The sequence below is a fragment of the Cupressus sempervirens genome, chromosome 3 (assembly GCF_028749045.1).
Source record: "Cupressus sempervirens isolate cs-2001-9-10 chromosome 3, ASM2874904v1, whole genome shotgun sequence".
Lineage (NCBI taxonomy): Eukaryota > Viridiplantae > Streptophyta > Pinopsida > Cupressales > Cupressaceae > Cupressus > Cupressus sempervirens.
Genome location: NC_143120.1, coordinates 407,082,618 through 407,103,949, shown reverse-complemented (window position 1 = coordinate 407,103,949; position 21,332 = coordinate 407,082,618). Strand labels below are relative to the sequence as shown.

Below are 21,332 nucleotides of genomic sequence, written 5' to 3'. Positions count from 1 at the left end.
GATTGGTAATAATTTGTTATCCAAACAACACCTAATTAAGATTGGTGTTTTCATGTTTAATTGGTTAAATATTAATCACCCGATTAGGATTGGGGCTTTTGCAAACAATCATTATTGAATCATTGTGTCTCTTTAGACCGAACAGACATGACTGCCCTTGATACGGCCTTTGGTAGGGCTATATATATGGACAAACCTCAAGAGATAAGAACCATCGAAAACATAAATAGTTCTATGTCTGCAAGTCATACTTCCGACTTATACCAGCAATAAATTCATTGACACTTATATCTCAATTCTGAATATTTATTTGATGCATATACATTCTGAATTGCATCCATTTGCAAATAATATCAGTCTGATTTAAAGTTTACCAGTACATTTACAGATAATATATGCCTTAAATGAACCAAGACAGAGGCTTATTATTCCTTATCTTGAGAGACCAGTCTCCAAAGGAATCAGTCCAAGTGCTGTCATATTTGTTGCCCCTTCATCCTCAGCATCAACATTCTTTCCAGCTTCAAAGAAACCATTAACAACCCGTGAGTAAAAAAAAAATGCAAAATGCTGTCTTCTTTTAACAGCAAAGACCACCTCCATTACTTGATCTCCACAACAATACATTGATTGCTATATGTGAAATGAAGCAATGTTATATTCAGTGGCAGAGTTGTATACTTAAATTTGAGGAGGGTCTGAATGAAGACTTTCAGCTTGGATTATAGAAATTTACAACAAAGACAAGATCTAGGATCAATTTCTTCATCTGTCAAATACTTGAAGGGTCTGATAATAGTATTGTAATATATAAAAATATTCACCACACTTGTTAGTTAAGTGCAATTTTTTCTTCTTTGATTCGTTGGATCAGCTTCACCTTTGGAACGACCTTCTACCAATGATTGAGCTGCTAAATATCTCCTTGACGTCACTAGTAGCCAACCTGGACTTTAGTTGCTGGTATTAATTCCTCATTCTGTGTAAACATTGTAATGCCAAACATTAGGAAAATTGCCCCCGAATTGTATCTGTGTGAAATATCATTCCAAATAAATTTAGAACTTTTTATTTTATCCACCAAACCTAATTAGAAAAGTAGGAACTTATTCAAAAGATTGCAATATTTATTCTCAGACGTCATATGCACCCACTGACTTCTAATATTTCATTACTTTATTCACAGAACCAATAAACTTCTTTCAGATAAAATGACAACACTCAATATAATCTTCAATATTTATATTTGCCGTAGTTCCCAAACTCCGACTTGGCAAGGTTAACTTGACTCGTGACTTGGCTAGGACTCGACAAAATGAAAAACCCTTGAAATTTAGGTATTTTAACAATTTATAACTTATTCTATGCCCCCTTTATTCAATATAACTTAAAAACACTATAACATTATCAAACATAAGTTAACATACATGAACAACGAACATAAATGATAAATCCATCACATATATAAAATTTAAATTGTACTTGAAGTAAATAGAAAACATAGAATTATATGACATAGATATATAGAATTATAAATGTTGTCAAATCATAAATGTATGTAAGATCCATAAAACCAATGACGTCAAATCATAAATGTATGTAAAATCCATGAAATGTATGTGTAACTATAAAGTGTAAGTAGTAACACTTATAAACGGAAAACAAGTCTAGCTGCTCAGGCTCTAGCTCAAGACTCATCCCCATCCTCAAGCTCAGTCGCAGCCTTAGCCTCAACCTCTAAGTATAATGTTTGCCTGCTACAAAGGCGTCTAAGGTAGGCCCTAGAGGACTGAGTAGCCATAGTCCCGAATGTGAGGTGGACTCATGGTCAACATCAATAGGGTTTGTGTGCGTCTGCCAAAATGTGCTCTATCCTCCTCTACCACAACCACACCCTTTGCCTGTATATTTGCTTGGTCAACGCATTCAAGGTCTTCCTCAATGAAGATTGGATTGGTAGCCTCAGTGAGCCACTTTGACTCTAGATTGATCTCTTCTAGAGTGATCAGAGAGGACACAGTGTCCAAAATTTGTTTTGCCCTAAGATGAAGGTTGTATTGAACAAAGACAAGATCATTCAACCTCTGTGCATACAACCTATTTCGTCTCTTCGAGTGGATGTGCTTGAACATGGACTAATTGTGCTCACATCTAGAAGCGCTACTTGGCTGACTGAAAATATAGATGGCAATTTTTTAAAGATTTGGGGTTGAGGGCCCAAATATTTGCCACCATCTATCTGAAATAAGGAAAAGGAAAACAATTATTCTTATTTACAACTACAACTTTAAGGCAAAATTACAAAATCAAAAACTAAAATGCATAACTTTTACCTAGTTGTAGTCCATCCGAGCATCTATGCACATCTTGCTAGAGAAAATCACCCCTTCTTGATTATTAGATTTATCTAGCTCAATGGTTGTAGCTGAGGCATTGCCATCACTATACATCTTCTGCATCACTATATATAGGCTGGTAAGAACCTCCTCATTTGCCTTGAAGTTAGGATAGAAACCAAATGCTGGATTTAGGCTATAAGCTGCTGCATGGATGGATTTGTGAAGATGTTTTCGCCTTCTCCTATCAATGGTCTCCCAAACGGGGCTATACTTCTCCTCCAATTGTGCGTACTAAGATCTAATGGCCTTCTTGACCCTGTCCATGTGCTCATCTATGTAGCCCATAAAGGGCTTCTCCCCATCAACAACTTAGAGAATTATGAGGGGCTAAGTGACTTGCATATAATGTAAAAAATTATTTGTCACAAATTAAATAAAAACTAAGCAAAATAAATAAAAATATGCATATAAATTAAATGTAAAACTAAATTAATAAACAAGTAAATACTAAATGTTAAATTGTAATAAATTTACCTCTAATATTTCTTTAGAAGGTGTCCAAAAACTAGCGTCATCAAAGATGCAATTTAGCACATCTATCCCTGTAGTATTTATAGCAAAGGAAGAGGAAGTCCACTCCACCCCAACAAACATGCGCGTCCAAGTCTTCCCTTAAATGTCAACTAGGATTTTAGTGTGAGGAAATTTGAGGCAAACCTCGTGATACCAGGGTGAGCTAACTCCTTTTGCCTAGTGTATTTCCTCATTACGCTAAGGACCAATGCTGTTGAAGATAGTAGCTGCGATAGAGATCTTTACTCTGGAAATATGAAAGTTATTACCGTTATTGTTACGTTTAGCTGAAAAAGACACTTAAGTTTTAATTTGTAATATTAAATGTAAATGACATGTGTCATTCTTATGCATTGAGGCATGAATATTCGAAGAGTCATAATTAATTATAGGAGTTATAGGAATCTCAAGAGACCTTTCAGTTATCATGTGAAGAGTCTCCTATTGTTATATACGTGCATCATGCAAAGGATATTGTAACACTTGAACATTTCATTATCAATAAAGATATTTTTGTGTTGTGTGGCTGGGTTTTTCCCTTCATTCTTGAAGGGTTTTCCTAGGATATTTCTGGTGTTTTTTGTTTCAGTTTTCTCTCTTTTTTTTTGGGTTATCTTCATTGATTTCTGGGCTCTAGTTCTAACATGGTATCAGTAAGAAAGGTTGTTCAGAGTAGCATGGAGTGTGAAGTTGGAGTCTGTCTACAGATTCCTCTATTAATCTTTTCATCATGGTTCAGAGGGAATTCCTCTCAAATGTCATTAGGAGATCAAATTTTGTTGGGTCACTTGATTTGGTATTTTCATTGATAATATATATAAATTTAATTGTATTGGGCATCTATGTTTTGCATGTTGATATCATATCATGTAGTAATAATTTCCTTCGGATATTTGCATTTCTCTGTGATGAAGAGGCTACGATATATTCAAATGAAAACTCTTATCTATTATGACATGCATGGTGTGTTTTCATTTGTCTGGACATTCGAGAAAGTGCAAGTTTTGGCAAGGGAACAATAATTTTACCAATTACGGCTCTTTGTTTTTGACAATATGGAGTTATTGTGATAGTGATGGCTGGAGAAGCTTGTAATGGCGGGCTGAAAAAATATCATCGTGATAGACTGGGGACATCCCGTGGATCAAAATCTACTTGCTCTGGTAGGTTCTAAATTGAATATTGGATTGAATGTGGATGTTGGACCTCTACCATTTCAAGTCTCCGTTTATTTATTTTTCGGATTCATCAGCGGCCTTCTTGTAGCCATAAAAATTCTGGAGCAATACATTCAAACTAGCAGTGTAGCTAGATAGATGCTATCATCTCAGAGATAAGTATTCCTTTATTTTTAATGGACGTTTCTTTTAGGTGGCACTTCCCTTTGACAAAATCATCTTGTATGTCCATGTGTCATTCTCGTCAATTTTGATATTCACGGGAGTTAATTCTAAAGATTCGTAACGATCCATATTTTTTTTGTCATCCAACCTTACTCCTATCGTGGATGTCACCCTTTTTCTTTGTTATTATGTTGTCGTGCCAGTTTATTTTGTTAAATCCTGGGGTATCAATCTGGCCTTTTGGTCGTAGTGGAGGAGGTCTCTTGCAATTTTTTATTAATCTCAAGTCTATCTTAAGTGCCTTGGATCATCAGTATGCTAACATAGGCATCGTATTTTTATTCTTCAATGTATATATCTTCCTTTTGGTGTCGTTATTCTTAAGTATAGCTGCTACATGCATTTTAGTGGTGATGTTATTTGTCTCTTTCTTCAGCTCGAGCATTGTTTGTCTTCCATCGTATTCACTTATGTTCACGACTCTCTTCTTGCCGTGTAACAACTTAGTCTTCAAGACAGTGGCTTTTTGAAAGCCGTGAGTTGCTGATGGAGGACCCCGACCCGGCCAGTTGTTGAAGCCTTGAGAAAGATTTCGTGGACATAATATTATCAAGAACACAACGACAGATACATACAGTGGTGCACAAGGGTTATGCAATCTCCTGCCTCTACCAATTCTACATGAGTGCTTTTATGCAAAAGACGATCGAGTACTTTAGTTACTCCTTTATATGTTGACCAACTGATCTTTGGATGGAAGATGTTTGTGTGAGGAATCATGCAAAACAAAGTTACAGTTCTGGGCGAGTTGTACATCAAACAATTCATTGATCTTCCTTTTACGGGTTTCTGGTTATATTAGCGTGAAGGCCAGAGGGTTGATTTTCTGTGCACATATTTTCCCCTCTCCCTCTCTAGATAATATTAATCTTTCTCAAGTTTTAATTATTTTGAAAGTCATTTTTGAAGGCTTATTTTCTGAGAATTTTGCGGTGAAATCTGTTGTGGACTCTATTTTTTAAAAATCTCATTTGTACTCCTCAAGTGTGATTAGATTGTCAAAGAGAGGTTGCATACCCGTTCCATTTAGAAGAAATGAAAGCCACAATGGAAGGAATGCCAGTTGCTTGTACAGAATGATATGAAGTCCAAGGGAACCAATGAGGAGAAGGATAATGTGTCAGAGAGGTTAACACAAATTTATAAGAGATTTGAATACATTGATGCCTACTTTGCAGAGGCTCGTGCAACATCTATACTTGGCAAATTTGACTCTATGCGTGAATCACTTGAACAATATCTCCATGTGTGAATCTTCTTAACACTATTTTTGCATGTAGTGCTTAGAATTATTTTTGGGTAGAATATTTGTTTAAATCTTTCTCAGTACTAACCGGCTAGAACCTATGTGTAATAGCTGCATACATTACTTCTAGCACTGGTTATTAATTCACATCAAGAAGATTATACTTCAAACAGATAAGTATTCTGAGTTATATATTTGAAATAAGGGTTTAATCTTATGAAGTTATTAATAATCAGTATTGGTTGCAAGACGCAACTAGAAGAAATAAGATAAGGATGTTGAGCTTTAGATGGAGATTTTAGCTTCAGAGGGAGGCTTCATAATTAAGAGGGAGTACTTAAGAAATCCTCTTCATTCTCATATATGATTGTGATGCTTGTGGTATTTGTAAAATTTGAGACTTAAATGGAATTAAGTCTTGTTTTTGTTATACCTATTTCTATTCTTGTGTGAACAAATGAGATTGTAAGATCAGCTATGATAACTCTTTCACTATGCGATAGTGAACATCATGTTGAGAGAGTCCATGATGTCATCACGTTGAGAGATTCCGTGATGGGAGTTGGATGTCATTTTGAGAGATTCCATGACAGTTCATGTTGAGAGAGTGTGAACAAAGGCTTAGCTATGAGTCTTACAAATCTTTTCATGTTGAGTGATTCCATGAATATGATTGATTGTTACAGGTTTTCATGTTGAGTGATTCCATGAATATGATTAATTGTTACAGGTTTTCATGTTGAGAGATTCCATGAATGTGATTAATTGTTACAAGGTTTCATGTTGAGCGATTCCATGAATGTGATTGATTGTTATAGTTTTTCATGAATCTTATAGGATATATGGGATAAGATTTCATCATTAACACTTTGATTGCAGTCTTGTGTGATTGTTTGGCTAAAGATCTCTCTCTGGCTAAGAGGGAGTGTTGAAGATAGTAGCTGCGATAAAGATCTTTATCTCTGGAAATATGAAAGTTATTACCGTTATTGTTACGTTCAGCTGAAAAAGACACTTAAGTTTTAATTTGTAATATTAAATGTAAATGACGTGTCATTCTTATGCATTGAGGCATAAATATTCAAAGAGTCACAATTAATTATAAGAGTTATAGGAATCTCAAGAGACCTTTCCATTATCATGTGAAGAGTCTCCTATTGTTATATATGTGCATCATGCAAAGGGTATTGTAGCACTTGAACATTTCATTATCAATAAAGATATTTTTGTATTGTGTGGCTGGGTTTTTCCCTTCATTCTCGAAGGGTTTTCCTAGGATATTTTTGGTGTTCTTTGTTTCAGTTTTTTCTCTCTCTCTCTCTCTCTCTCTCTCTCTCTCTCTCTCTCTCTTTTGGTTATCTTCATTGATTTCTAGGCTCTAGTTCTAACAAATGCATGATTATAGACAAACTTGCAGATATTCTTGGCCCTTTCAATGCATGATTTGATCCACTCAAGCTTACCAATATCCTCCAACATGAGGTCAAAGCAATGGGCTACACAAGGAGACCAAAATATTTTGGGGTACCTCTTTGTCAAAAGTTTGCTTGCAACAATTTTAAAGCAATTAGAAATTTACATATATTAGAAACTTAGGTTTAGAAAAGTTCAAATTAAAGATGTCTTTCCATCAAATTTTCAAAACTTGAAAACATGAAACTTAAAAGTTTACCTGTAGCAACATAACTTGCTGCATTATCTGTCACCAATTGCACCACATTTGCTTCCCTCACCTCCACTATGTCTTCCTCAATAACCTCACATAAGTATGTGACGTTTTTAACATGTGAGGAAGCATCAATAGATTTTAGGAACATACCAAATTTATACATAGCAAAATAATTAATTATTATGAATCATCATCAATTGACAAATCAAAACTTTAATTATTCAATCACGATTCACAATGCATGTAGGGAAGTAGAATGATCAATCACCTCTACAAGAAACAAAAAAATTTAGTAGTGTTTTATTCCTTCTATCTATCCAACCATTAGTCATGATGGTGCAACTCTTTTGGGTCCATGCCTTTCGGTAGTCTTGTACTTCAAGCTTCATATCCTCTACCATTTCATCTAAGAGGGACCCACTCAACTCAACATTAGTAGGGGCTTTAAACCTTGCACCACAAATAGTTATGACATCTATCATGCGTTGCCAATAAGGAGACATGTCACATATATATTGTGATTAGATGATAAATCATTATGTAATATGAATCTATGATTAGACTAGTAGAATTAATTAAAATTTAACTTTAAACTTAAAGTAAACAAATAAAATAAAATAAATCACTTGGCTGCAATAAATGGAATGATGTAAATTTGTTTTTGACAGCATCATGAGTCTCCTAGTTGCAACCCATGCTCTCAAGCGAGGGTTGTGCAATAAGAGTAGTTTGCGACACAAAATAACTATCCAATCTTGACTTTCACACTCTAGGATGAAATGTCATAGGCTAACATTACGGGCAGAAGCACTAGTACTAGCACTAGCACTAGGACAAAAGGGAGGTCCAGTAGAACCCTTTTCAACACAACCTGTGGATGTGGATGTGGGAGGATGGGAGCCAATAGCACTTAACACTTCAAGTTGCCTCTTCCTAGTTACCTTCTCGTCTTCACGTGTCTCTAATTGGATATAACAAAAACATTTTGCCTCAGCAATTTGTCTAGTGCACTCAATAATATAATGCATAGGTATGCCGACAATATGGTATTTGAATCTATTGATGCCACCATAATTTATATCTTCACATAAAACACATTTTATTTGATTTTATCTTCTAGGAAAATCCTCGGTATATTTCCAAGCATCATCCTTTTTAGGCATTGTGAAAATCTATGTTAAGCCTGCTGCAATAAGAAAATTCAAAATTTTACAAAGTTATAAAGTTAAATAGTAAACTAATAGAAAATCCAGCAAACCCTACTTTTTTTGAGAAAATTGTAAATACATATTTGCAAATTTGTTGTTAAAAACATTATAGGGTTTGGAACGGTGCACTTTGCAATTTAATAAAAAACATTCAAGATATACAAATTAGAACTAAACAAATTTAACAAACAATGAAGAATACGTTGACATACAAAAAAAATTGCCACAATCTAAAAAGTTTTAACACTTACCTTTTGTAAATCAGTTGAGGAGTGTCGCTATTGACTTCTTAATGCTCCCAATGCAAACTTATGACCTCACCAAATTGATTTGTGATTTCCTTGATGCTTTCTTACTTGCTGGTTGCAAACCAATGGTTTCTCTTTTTTCTTCCTCTCACTTTTCCTCTTTTCTTGTCATACTAAGCAATTAGAAGACCTTTTAGGGTTATAAGGAAAAAAATTATAAAAAAGTTGTATATTTTTTTCTTTAATTGCCCAACCTTTCTAGTTGGGCAGCCGAGTCAAGTAGGTGAGTTTTCCGAATTTTGGCGAGTTTTGGCAACTCGTTGAGTTAGGTGAGTTTTGGCCAAAACTCAGTGAGTTGGAGAGTTGAGTCCTCAGAACTCGCCCAACATGATTAGACCGGCCAAATTGCAGAAATCGCTGAAACAAAAGACTTACGATAAAATAAATATGGGGTCCCACGAAATGTGACCTCAAAAAATTTAATATTTCTCTCATGGCAATGGATATGGCACCAATGGAATATTTGTCAGTCAATTCCTGAGTTGATTACATTCGTCCACGGTAAAGCTTGGTATGTGATATTGTGCCTTAACAATATTTAAATAATGACAACAACATTCATAAATGATTCACAAGGTTAATTAGCATCACAATTTCCCTAACAATTTGCCAAGCATATTTAGAAAAAAATTTGAATGCCCAGAAATAATTAAACTGCAAGTCACTTAATCTTAAAACCTCACATAACGAATACATTGGTTCTAATAAAACCTTTTTGTACAAATGTCCCATACTGGTAGGATACACGACTCTGATACCACTATAGTATTTGTAACTGGATATTTTCCCAATTTTTTCTAAAAACAACAATATACAAATTTAACAACAGATTTGCATGAAAATGGTTTCGGATTCATTCAATGAATACTAATATCTAGTCGAAATTTTACATATTCTAAAAATGATATTGCTTTAAAATTCCAAAATAGATCTATTCAATATCCAATCTTAAACACAAAATAGGCAGATTGGTAATAATAAATTAAAGATTTAAGCACAATATTGATACCGTGTGATATCTCCAGCAGACAATGGGTTTCCGTCCATTGTCTCCAAGCTCGAGGGTTTCTGTCCTCAAAGTTTCTGAAAGCTAAAGCTTTTCAGAACTCTCCAAGAGAAAAAAAAATCCAATAACTCAAAACTAAGTCCGTTGCAAATGAGCCCTCCTTTTCAGCCTAACTTGTCGACTCTTCACATTCCTTTCTATGTTTCTTTATTTCCTTTTAAAAATATCCCTTTTCCCACTTAAGAAAATAAAGTACAGATATAATAATAACATGCCATTAGTAATATGAACTTATGTTTTAAAGTCACTTATTAGATAAACTTAGATAAGCATGTGTGATATCTCGTTGGAAAGCTTTGGATGAGACGCTCCTAGTCTAGCACTAAAATGTCAAGAATTGTTGAGCTTGCTGACTTATGAAAAATAGCAAGTATTTAGAGACCCCACTAAAACAATCTTCATTGACCAACAACTTGAACTGCCTAGGCCAAAACTCGATTTGATCCTTGAGAATTCTTGGTTAGCCCGTGGGACCAATGCAAAATGGGCTAACAATGGAATGAAACTTACTAGTGTAGAAAAGGGGACATGGCAAATGTGATAGTCCAAAGATGGTTTGAGATCTTTTTTAGTAATTGTTGTCATTCAAATTCATGGTTTCTATATGAATGGATATTGTTATTGATGTGTGGGACATCTTCAGTTGTACTTGACTATGGAAAGATGATGCAAGTGTACATGGATGACTTACTAACTTGTTGACCACTTTGACATTCATATGAAGCTTGCATAATGAAATTGCGATGCTGTATAAGTGTACAATTTAAAAGGATGTGAAAAAGGGGTGGTGTTAATCCATTTCTAAATTGTCATAGGCTGGTGCTAGGCATAAGATGATGCAAGTTTGGTCTCAAAGTGGACCAGATAGACATTGTAAATGATGGGAAAGGTGTTCAATGAATATATGGCATGTAACTAGATGTCTTTGCGGTAGCTTATAATTATTTTTTAGATGCTAAAACCTAGTTGTGGATGTTGTCCTGTGACATTTTCTTGTTTGAATGGAATAGGGTGTAGACAAATTCATTATAACTTTTAATTCATTTGAAAATATTTTGATGGACTCTCCTTTGTTCATTCCGGGTCTTGCAGTATTAAGATGAATTATTATGTATCACCATTTGTATGAAGTGTTATTTTTGATTTTTATGGACATATACATCTATTTCCATTTATTCTTTGCAAGTATACCTTTCTCTTCCTTGAAGATTAGTGTTATACATGCTTTCATGATTCAGTGGTATAACTCACGGATGATTCAAAGCGGACATGGTTGTTAGAGGATCATGCCATGCATTCCTACATCTTGCATTTTTATATGAAATATTAATTGGATTCAGTTGTGGGGATATCACACTGTTGTCATGTTTAGGTATGTATGCATGGATGTAGTTATCATCTTAAGAGTAGGTTTGACAAGCTGCCAGTTGCTCCCTGGACCAATGAGAGATCTTTCGGTCAAAAATATATTTGGTATGGCTGCTGCTAATTCAGCTAAGTCCACCAATAATTTGATAAATGTTCTGTTAAGGATACTTCTAGGAGCACCTCTTAGCTTTTGTTGAGGCCATAGTTAGTGAGAGAATACCCACACTCAGAAATTGACCTTTAATCATATTCTGTTGATGATCCTATGTTCTATTCTCTCGAAGACAAATCCCTGACCTTGAAGGTAGGATAATACTCAAATTGCTTTTTTTTGGAGCACACAGGTCATCCCCCAAGCCAAAAAATAGCTAATAACTAATGATAGCAATGACTTATAGCTCCACATTGGTGCAGCCATGGAGCACTAGAAGCCAACAAAGATTGTCCAAAGGACAATTACTATTATTATTACAAAGTACTGCAATTAAAGCTGTTGATTTTTCCTTTTTCTGGCCTGCTAATTACATTAATTTGAAAGTCCCTACAGTGTTTTCAAAAAGCCTTAGACAGGGAAAACTGGTATCGAGTCAGTGGTGACTTAATATGCTGGAGTTTTGGTTAAGGGTTTTTAGGGATCTTAAAACAAATTAGACTGGAACATCACAGGGAACATTTGCCAATTTATTTTCTTGTAGACCTTGTGATATGAGAACATCTGTCAATTTTATCTGCCTGAAGACCCTGTGATGTATTCTGATAAACTATTTGAGACATTCTGATAAACTCTTTGAGTGTATCAAGATGTTTGTTGAGCTATAATTATTCAAAAGCCTCACACTAGGTGAGTTTTGCAGAATGATGAATTAATGGACATTGAGCATGTATTGAATTAACAAAGCTCATTAATGTGTGAATGTCACATTCTTGTTTTAATAAGTTGTATATGAAACTTTTTTTCCCAATTGATGGGATTTGAGGAATTCAAATTTGTAATATGGGTGAATGTTTTGGGTTTACCATTATTAAAAAGCTTCTACAAAGATAGAAAACTCTATTTATTGATTTCAGGTCAATGTTCATTTTAAATTTGCACAATAATGCTTTGTGCTTTTGAAGTCTTATGTTTGAATAATTATGTTGACCAACATCTCTTACAAGGTTTCAAGACATTGACATTGATATTCTTTTTATGTTGTTTTCTTTAGATGAGATGGCTATTGAATCTTTACTTTCTCTTGTCAAACTGATCAGAACCACAAAATCAAATGTAAGCAAATCCACAATTTCTGGCATTTATACTTTCATTTGAACAGCATATACTTAATGCATGCGAGTTTTATTGCGTTGAATTGAAATATATTTCAAAATGAGTTCCAGGAAATGTTCAAAAGAGTGGTTGAGTGCATCCTTGCTGAAAAATTTGAACCGCATATTTTGTCCTCACAACTCTCTCACGTAGTGGAAGGCATTTCACAAGCAGTCAGTAATACAAGCCTCTCAGTTGCCGATGTGTTTGAGGTAATATATGTATGTACGGTTCCTTTTATATTTGTCATTGATGAATGTTAACCAACCTATGCTATCAATATGAATAGAGTATTAAGTGGTCTAATCTCAACTGCTGGAAACATTTATAAATATCAATGGATTATTGCATCCAACGCTTGAATTATTCTGCTACAGTGAGCATATGTATTAGGGGAGACATTTATAGATCATCCTACTGTTGGAAGATTGGAGGAGGAATTGCTTGATGTTTCTTTGTTTTATCAATCACACTTTTGAAGTTTTGTCCATTGAAGCAAAAGCTTCTTAGGATCATCTAAATTGTAACTTAATTGCTGTAATTAACCATATGGGTTATAGTAAGTGTGTCACATTATAGTTTTTAGATGCAAAACACAAGAATTTTAATACCTGTACATTTCAGTTGTCTCTGTCAAAAAACACACACAATTAACCATCACAAGCTACTGCTGAAATATGAAATGGACATTTAAAATCCATTGACTTCAATATCTGTTAGAATATAAATTATAAACATGAGGACTATAATTTCAGGATGAGAGAATTTTCTATCATGTGCATGGTATTTAGTAGCAAGTGAAGTAGCTATTCTAGTTACCTCCTCTGTAACACTATCCTCCACCATGAGCGTTGCTGCTTTCTGTTTGATTAATTTATCCAAGCTATGCCAACCATAATAAAGAAGGATTTCCAGTATTGTTGCATACATAGTTAGACTTATCAGGTATTGCAGCTATTCCTGAAAGGAATAACTACCAATTGCATATTCAAAGTGTATATCAGATATTACAAATATAATTATCACTATACGTGATAAGCAAAATCCTATATATAGCATACAACATATCAGCTATTAGACTTTGCTATTGATACATTGATACTGATATCATTTACACATATTCATATTATGTCAGGAATTGTAATTAGTCTTGGTTTATCTTCTATTACTTGCTTAAATAGTATTCAATTGACATAGTAGAAAAGGAAGTCGAAGTAAATGTTCTGGCTTTCCTAACATTGCCAAAAAGGGGATGTTACAATTGGCAAAAGCTACGAGCTTAGAAGCCGAAATGAACGGTCCAATTTCAACTAGCAATAAAATTCACTTGTAACAAAATTTAGAAAAATTACCAGCACCATTGGTGATGCAGGAGCATCCTAGGCTAGTGGCAATCCTGCATGGTGAAGTGGTTGGACCTTGGAGTTGGAGATCTCGGTCATAGAAGGGCTGGTTCTCCGTCATTATTGGGCAGTTCTTGGGTGTAGTGTTGGCCGAGGAGCTTGGTTGTTGAAGGCTTACTCGGCTTATACTGTATTGCTCGACACTCAAAGGAGTTCGACAATACTCGGCTGGTGGTTGTTGACGCTTGGCAGTACGGGCTTGCCGAACAGAGTTCTTGTGGATTTGATCAATTGACTTGGTGCATTTAATGCATGAGTAGTGTGATCGTGATGTGGAGCGATCGTGGGAGTTTTTGTGGGCGTATTTGGCTCTAGTTTATTTGTCCTATGTGTTTTTAATGGGTGTTGTAAGGTATTTGGTATTCAATATCTGTTGCAAGCTGACTTGTAGCTTAATTATGTATTTAATATAAGGGTTTATTTAATTTTTAACTCGCTAGGCTGACTTGTGGCTTAGTTGGGTATAAGTAGAGGGTCTTGTGGAGTGTTGGATCATTGTCATCCAGCATGGAGAAGGAGGAGCTGAGAAAAGCGAAGTTTGAGCAAAGCTAGTAGCTAAGTGTGGGCTTAGGAAACAAGAAGGTTGCTTGGTGGCTTGTGAGCACAAGTTTATAATCTTCTTGGAGTTTCTACTATAGTGTGGATCTAGACTAGCTAGGAGATTGGATATTGCAAGGTCTTGCATAATTACTATTGTAATTGCTTTGTATTTGACTGTAATGAAGGCCTTAGAGCCGGGCATGTTGGATGAAAATATTATGATTGTATTATGAGAATTGGCATTTTTGTGGATCTTTATCTCTGCGTTCTTGTTTATATTCCGCTGTGTGGTTAATTGCTGGGAACTAGATCACCTCAGTTGGGGGTTCATCTGGTTTTGTACTGCATCAATTGGATATTGGTTGGAATTAGCTCTTCAATGCCTATTTGTTTTTAAAAATTTGACATTGTATGCTTATGTTATGCCCATTTCCATAAAGCTACTCCTTTTGGGCTTCTTATAAGAATTTTAGAATGTCTAGGTTGCCCATGTGACCCATAGTTGAGTCTTTGGGAATCAGTTGTTGGCAATAGGGTACCTAGACACTCATATTACTAGGGTATGAAATGATAGTCAATTGATATTCAGTATTAAACAAAGGAGAGGAAGGATTGTGTGTTTATGCGTTGCTCTGCTAGGGTTTGATCAGTACGCTGCCTGATGCAGGTGCTGTTTGGCATTGAACCTTGACTGGAACAGGGGATGGGGGACTGAATCGGTGTCCTCATCTTTCCTCACTTCCAACAAGGGGGCTGTGATTCTGGACGATCCGGGTCAGATTGCTGCAGTCTTTGTTGCTTTAGGATGGAGATCTCTTGACCTGTCCTCCAGATTCCCTCCTCTTCATCTGGAGTCCTTTTTTTCTAAAGATGAAGCAGCTTTCCTTGTTGATAAGCTTGTGGGGGTCAAAGACTTGTTCGCTGACCATGAAAAGCCATGCGAGATAAATTGTTTAACAATTCATGTCCTTGATGAGTTCCTTGCCCTTTCTCCTAATGTAGATGAGGTTCGGAAATGCATTGATCTTCAATGGAAAGTTAAAAGCAGTGTGAAGATATGTGCTATGGCCAATGGCCTTTTTCTTTTTAGTTTCGTTAGTTTGGAAGATCTTCTTAGGTTTCTTACTGGAGGACTGTAGACATATGGTAGCAACTTTGAAAACCACTTGACCCTTTTAAATTGGAAGCCAGGGTCTGATCCACAAAATGGATGTAGGGGCTGTTACTCCTACCTGATTCTGTCTCTCTGGACTCCCTTTAGAGTACTGGAACCTTGGGGTTTTTAGAGGCATGGCTGATTCCTTTAGTGGTCTCTTGGTTGTGGACAGAAAAACCTAACAGAAATCTGGACTAATATTTGTGAGAATTGGTGCTAATATATGTGAGAATTTGTGCTAATATGGACTACCACTGATACTTTCATCCATTAAAGAAAAAGTTGCTTAGGATTATCTAAAGTGAAACTTATTGGCTGCACTTGGCCATATACGTTATAGTAAACATTATAGTTCTTAGACTCGAACTTGCCTATTGTTATTTGGCCTGCTTTAGGATTGGGCTTGAACTCAAAGTTGGAAAAAAAACCAGACAATTTGGAAAAAAAAACCTGACAATTTGGAAAAAAAACCAACTTTTAAAAACCTGTACATTTCAGCTGTCTGTGACAAAAACATGTGTGGCTGTTATACCTTCAAATCAGAATTATATTAAAAACACACAATTAAACATCAAAAGCTACCGTTGAAAGATGGAATGGACAGAGTTAAAATTTATTGGCTTTGATATCTGTTAGAATATAAAACATAAACGTGAGAACTATAAATTAAGGATGAGAGGATTTTCTATGACGTGCCTGGTACTTAGTATCAACTGAAGTAGCTATTGCAGTCACCTCTGCTCTGACATTATCCTCCACCATGAGCATTGCTGCCTTTCTGTTTCACTAATTTGTCCAAGCAATGCCTACCTTGACAAAGAGGGCTTCGTACCATCAGTGGTCCACTTAGATTGTGTATCAATCTCCTCCAACTCGGTGACATCTAAAATGGCCCCCATTCACTTTTGATTTTTGTGATGGTGCAGAGACATTAAATTGTTCAGTTTTCTTGGGTCAATTTATTGAACTTCTTGGAGTATGTGCTCTAGCACAATCCATTTGTGATAACTCTTAGAAGCATTACATGGTTGGCTCACAATTGGAATTGGAAGCTTCTAAAGATCAACAGATTACTACTTAAATGTACAGGGTTTCAATGCTGCGTAATATTATAAATGATTGACATAAATGAAATAGACAAAATACGAAGAACAGAATAATAAAATAGAAATCCATGCGAATAATGAATAAACAGAATTGCGTAAGTTCCCCTTTTTGTTAACAATACATGAGGTGCATCAGCCACTTGAGTGTATGCAATGTAGTAGCTCTCATTCCACTTTGTAAATTAAGGATATATGAAAGGCCAAATAAGAGTGATTTTGTTGAGAAGCATTATATAGTGACATTAAGGTTAAACATGTTATTATGCACATAAAATCAATACACATTTGACATATATTTTATTTCTTTTTAGGTAAAATACTTCTTAAATAGCTCTAAAGTAAAATAGCCGAACTATTAAAATAAATTGAACAACTACAAAATAATTTTGAAGTTAAAATATTAACCTTTTAATGAATAAAAATAACTTAAGATTGATGTTTACGTTTCTGATGGATGTATTTAAATATTGTATAAACAAACCTACCTAGACACACACACACACACACACACACACACACACACACACACACACACACAGAGTCTCTAAAATAGATATCACACAAATTGTTAGCCATAGTTTAGTCAATAGTAATACTTTATGTTTTGGGTTGTTATGGTAATGTAATTACACATGGTTCTCAGACAGTTGTAGGAAGTTGTAGGTTGGCATGCTCAACCAATTGTTAGGTGCTTTGTATATATAAGATTGTTGAGTAACTAAGATGGATTCTGCAAATGTAATTATATTGCCATTGTTATAGATATTTTCCAAATGCAGATTTGGATCTCACATAAGTATGAGAGGAGTGAAGAGACATGTCTCCAAGGTTTAAACATCATTAGTTAGTATATTAATAATATAAATCACCATATGTATAATATATACATTATTATATATATAATATAATATATGTAATATATATATTATATTATATATATAATATAATATATGTAATATATATATTATATTATATATATAATATAATATATGTAATATATATATATATATATATATATATATATATATATATATGTATGTATATAAAGGAATATTTATCTAATTATCATCAATAATGAAATTAATGATCGTATCAATCTGACTGTAACTACAAACTTAACACTCCCTCTTAGTTAGGAAGGATTGATATGGAACATATTATGTTGTTGAGTATATGAAAAGATATCATCTTAGTATGATATTCCTAGAATGACATATTTAAGGATATCAACATAAATCTGTCAACACACACATATTATATTGGAATTTTCTACGATTCACAATGAGGCTAAATTTTTCAACACTTCTTCTTTTAGCAGAGAGGGAAATTAAGAAATTTCTATAACATTAATATAAGTTTAAACACCACTTTAAGTGAGGTCTATAATAAATTGTAGTTATGGTGTCTGGCAAGATCCGACTCGAACAACCATAACAACTTTCATGGTGTCCGGCAAAACCAACTCGAAGAACCAAGATAACACTTGCTCCAACACATTTTGGTGCTAGGAGATAGGTCTACTATTGATAAGATCATCACCTTACAATAGTTACCTTTTGTTCATTATCATAACTTCCAGCACACTGGGACAACAACTTAATGTAGTCTGTTAAAATTTCCCTCTAAATATATACATTAATGAAAGATTGCCATCTTTCATGACATAATTACACCATCATGTAGTAACTCACATGATATCCATTATGAACCAAGTCAGAGGGTGGACCCACCATAGCTGCTACTAAAGGGTGGAGCAAAGGGTTTTCACCTCATACTTCTCTCTCATAGAGGTGCGCATTACAAATAATTTCTCTTAGAACTTCTCCTCATAGAGAAGATATCATCCACAAAGGATTGCATTTCAAAATTTCTCCCTTTGAACATCGATTCTTGGGAAGTTAGGTCCGCTAGTTACTTTCTTAGAAATTCTCTTCACCCAAGGATGCTTGTTGAACGCACTCTGAATCCGATATCAATTTTCTGATTTTCTGGTGATTTTCTGATTTTCTCATGTTATACGTAGGAGTAGGCCCATCAGCATCATGTAGTCACCCATATGTATTTCTAGACTCCATCTGTGTATCAAACTTTCGAGCTTCTACATTGCCTTCGAAGAAGTGTCATACTCTCTCTTAATGTAGAAAAATCACATAATCTCAATCATCAAGGAGGAGAGCCTCATTTTGTCCATCTTGATCATCATGGTCTTCGGAGCTACTATCATTAGGTTGAGTCTGCACAATATCTAGTAGCATGTGTAAAGTACTAACTTTCTTTTCTTGTAAGAACATCCTCAACCATAAAGGAAAAGATAAAGACAAATAACCTTTATAGTATGTATAGAAATTACAAATAAGAGAGAGATAAATTTCAAGAATAAGAATACTTATCTGCACATGAAGATTCATAATTTTTTTCTTAAATTGTTTGAGAATGGAACATCTCTCCTCTAAAAGTGGGAATGGAACATTGACTATTATTCCCTCTACAATGTAAAAATTTCCACTTATTCTTATATTCTTGAACAATTTTTTTATCAAATATGATAACTTCTTTCTAAGTTCTAACTTGCTTTTTTTATCCATTGAAAGTCCAAACATTCATTTATCTTAATAGTAGAAGTGAACACAACTCATCGTCAATATGCCAATATCTTGATTGAGTATGATTGTGCCACTTGAATGACTCGATAACTCATACGTAAAGTTTTATTTATCAAAGAGAGACTCGAAGATGGTTCAATTGAAGTCATCACTTTCTCATGATGTACACAGGGGTAGGCCCATCAAACTCATGAAGTCACACCCATGTATTTTTTAGACTCCCTATGAGTATTAATCTTTAGAGCTCCTACGTTGCTTTATCCAACTTGATCATCATGTGATTAATGAGTTCTAGATCACAACTTCTATGGAGCTACTATCATGAGATTGAGTTTGCATAGTATGCCTAATGTACCATTCTTCTTTTCTTGGAAGATCATCTTTAGATACAAAGGAAAAGATCAAGGGAAATAGCTCATATCGTACATATAGAAATACGAATAAGAGAGAGACTATAATGAATAGATAAATGTAATAATTAAGAATAATAAATACTTATCTATACATCAACATCCTTGATATAAATGCTCCAATTAATGTCTATATGCATCAAATCAGAAAATGCCTCCAATGGGAATGAAACATTGGGTTAAGGTAATTATTCATCCCCCCACAATGTAAAATTCCTACATACTTCATTATTTAGATTTCTTAATCAATATCAAGTCGAATGAGAGACAATCATCCATGAATGATATCAACCTTTATCTCTGTTAGTAAATTCTTCTTTTTTCTTTTTGATTATTCAACTTCTTTCTAGTTTGGTCTTTTTATCCAATGAAGATCCAAACATTCATTAAGCTTATCAATATAAGTAAATGAGAAATGACATTTCTCTAAAGTTATCCACCATATACCAATATCTTGACTTAGAGTGTTCATGCCACAAGGATCTGTTACTCATACTTAGAGCTTTTTTCATCGAAAGGATAACCATAGGTGGTCCAAATGCTTTGGCAAACATAACAATACAATTTTGATAGTTTGGCCGTTCTAATTTTAATTAATGTTATCTATCATATAAATTTTTTGACGATACTCGATCTTTGATTGACATTTACGTAGACTTCTTGTCCTTGATCCTTGATAATAATCATAAACTCTTATTTGGTTGTCCAAAAATGAACAATATAATGAAACAAAGAAGGTGACTCTTCCATACCTCGATGTTCATAGAACTTTAGGTCATCTTTTAAGAATCTTCTTCAGAGTTTCTAAAGAAAGTTCAATAATTTAATTGTATGTATATCCTTTAATTGATGCACAATATAGATGTCACCAATATTGGCCCCGCCTTGCTTATGATGGAGTGGCTAAAGAAAATCAATGCCTCTTAAGGCATATATCTCACCTCGCCTCTTGAGGATATTAATATCACTTCTTTTGTTTAATAATTGCCTTGCAAATTATCAGATCAACAAACAAATAAGGACATCTGATCCAATAGAAAAATAGAAATAGAAATCTCCAACAATATATAATTCTTTAACTTTATCTAGATAGTATCTTTCCTAGTTCCTCCATCCGTGGATATGGAGGATTTGGGTTGGATGGTTGATGGTTATGTTTCTAAATTCAAAGTATGACTCATATTAGGTTGTCTGCCACATAAAACTTGGGTCAAATGGGGTGAGTTTTCTCTATTATGTGATGTTTCCTTTTTAATATGTTTCTCCTTTTGGTCAGCCCATTGGTGTGATTTGATGTTTTGCGTGGACCATGATATCCACATAGGTGCACATTGAACTTAACTATTAAATTAACTTCACTATATTTGAGTGTCAAGCCACCCGTGTACTATTTGTATCATAGCAATGAGACTTGCAGCGAGTCACACGAGTCACCCAGGTCAGCGAGTCAGGTTACCCCTACCGGGTCAAAATGACCCGTGACCTTGACCCACCAAGTATCAAATATTTAATATTTCTCTAAGGTTTTTCTATTAATATACCTTGACTTGCCAAGTCACTACGGAGTCATGACCGAGTCTAAGTTGTGTCACGAGTCGAATTACCCTTGCCGAGTCAGAGCCGAGTCC

At 34.7% G+C, this 21,332-nt stretch overlaps 1 protein-coding gene across 2 annotated transcripts in view; it reads left to right on the top strand.

Moving 5' to 3' along the window:
- LOC149566729 (uncharacterized) overlaps positions 1–21,332 on the top strand; it is a 133,398-nt gene that overhangs the window by 33,429 nt on the left and 78,637 nt on the right. The window contains exons 4-5 of one of the 2 annotated variants that reach the window (XM_089820074.1): positions 12,386–12,447; positions 12,558–12,698. In XM_089820074.1, the coding sequence (XP_089676200.1) occupies positions 12,386–12,447; positions 12,558–12,698 (203 nt within the window). Of the gene's footprint in view, positions 1–12,385; positions 12,448–12,557; positions 12,699–21,332 lie in introns of those variants that run through there. The other variant, XM_089820075.1, reaches the window with a different exon arrangement.